General features: G+C 38.9%; 1 protein-coding gene across 1 annotated transcript in view; it reads right to left on the bottom strand.

The window, feature by feature from the left end:
* Positions 1-1141: 1141 nt before the first annotated feature.
* The window catches only part of FDP41_009176 (uncharacterized protein), a gene marked incomplete at both ends in the record, with an annotated part of 1870 nt that continues 1725 nt past the window's right edge, over positions 1142-1286 (bottom strand). The window contains one exon of the mRNA XM_044713108.1: positions 1142-1266. Coding sequence (XP_044557285.1) covers positions 1142-1266 — 125 coding nt within the window. The remainder of the gene's footprint in view (positions 1267-1286) is intronic.

The raw sequence follows: 1286 nt of genomic DNA, 5'->3' as shown, positions 1-1286 counted from the left end.
CACACAAACTCACTTGAGGGATTGTATTTTTTCTATCGGCCATGATATAACGAGAAATCTTTGACACCACACGAGAATTGGGGTATTTTAGAATGACCGTGACCATGATGCATCCTCTTTTCAAATCCTTTCTCAGCCACCCAAATACAAATTCGAACAGCTGTGCATAACTTGTCAACAATTTTGGCAGCGAGGGCCAACTTGGCTAAATGGTTGTTCTCTGTGGCTGCAGGTTTGTTGAGGCCTTCGAACAACGATGCAACATATATTGAAATGCCAACCAAATTTAGCCTTATTCTTAAGAATTGAAAATCTTAATATTTATTTAATAAATAGACTCCTTTTTCAGCTCGAACATTTGTTAGTGTCGCCTTTTGATACAAACATTGTGGAAATTAGCGTTTTTTGATGTTGAAAAAATCACCAAAGAACTTCCTTCGGGTACAACATTTATGTTTCACTCCGATGAATGGAATACACATTCTGAGTTGGAATTCAAAGTTGAAGGGCTTTCAAAAAAACGTTCACTCTCTGAAACAGAGCAAGAAGAATATGAGCAATCAAAACGAAAAGTTTCTAACTTCAAGTTGGTACCATTAAAGGACAATCAAGAATTTCTTTCATTGATTGAAAAAAATTGGAGGAGAGGGATGTTAAGTGGAAGCAAGAGTTGGAGGAGAGGGACATTAAGTGGAAGAATAGAGAGCAAGAGTTAAAGCAAGAGTTGCAAGAATTGGAGGAGAGGGAGAAAGAGTGGAAGCAAGAGTTGAGGAATAAGGATAAAGAGTGGAGGCAAGAATAGGAGGAGAGGGATATTAAGAGGGAGCAAGAATCGAAGAAATGGGAGCAAGAATGGAAGCAAGAGCTGGCTGAGTTGAAAAAAAAGCTGATCAAAATAGCCATACGTTTTCCAAACGATTATGCTACTCTAGACAATAGAGGTTTTTTAAGTCTGCCATGAAAAGTAAAGATGAATTGTCTCTCTCTTCGCATTGTTTTTTGTGACTTCTCGCCCATTAGCACGCCCACCTATTTGCTTTCTTAAGCTTAACATTTTCGCTGGTGTTGGTCGTGAACACTCTAACTTTGAAAGTGTAGGACATATTCCTCGCAACACAATAACATGTTGGCTCAATATTTATTATTCATGATCAACACCTTCTTCATCATCCTCTTCATGTTCCATAGAAGCTTCTCCTCCATGAGCAAGTATTGAACTAGCACCAACCATCATGGCATCTTCATCTTCCTCAGTAGCAGCTCCAGCTTCATGGGATTCACCAAGT

This window comes from Naegleria fowleri (genome assembly GCF_008403515.1).
Source record: "Naegleria fowleri strain ATCC 30894 chromosome Unknown tig67, whole genome shotgun sequence".
Lineage (NCBI taxonomy): Eukaryota > Heterolobosea > Eutetramitea > Acrasida > Naegleriidae > Naegleria > Naegleria fowleri.
This window is presented reverse-complemented; position numbering and strand designations above follow the sequence as displayed.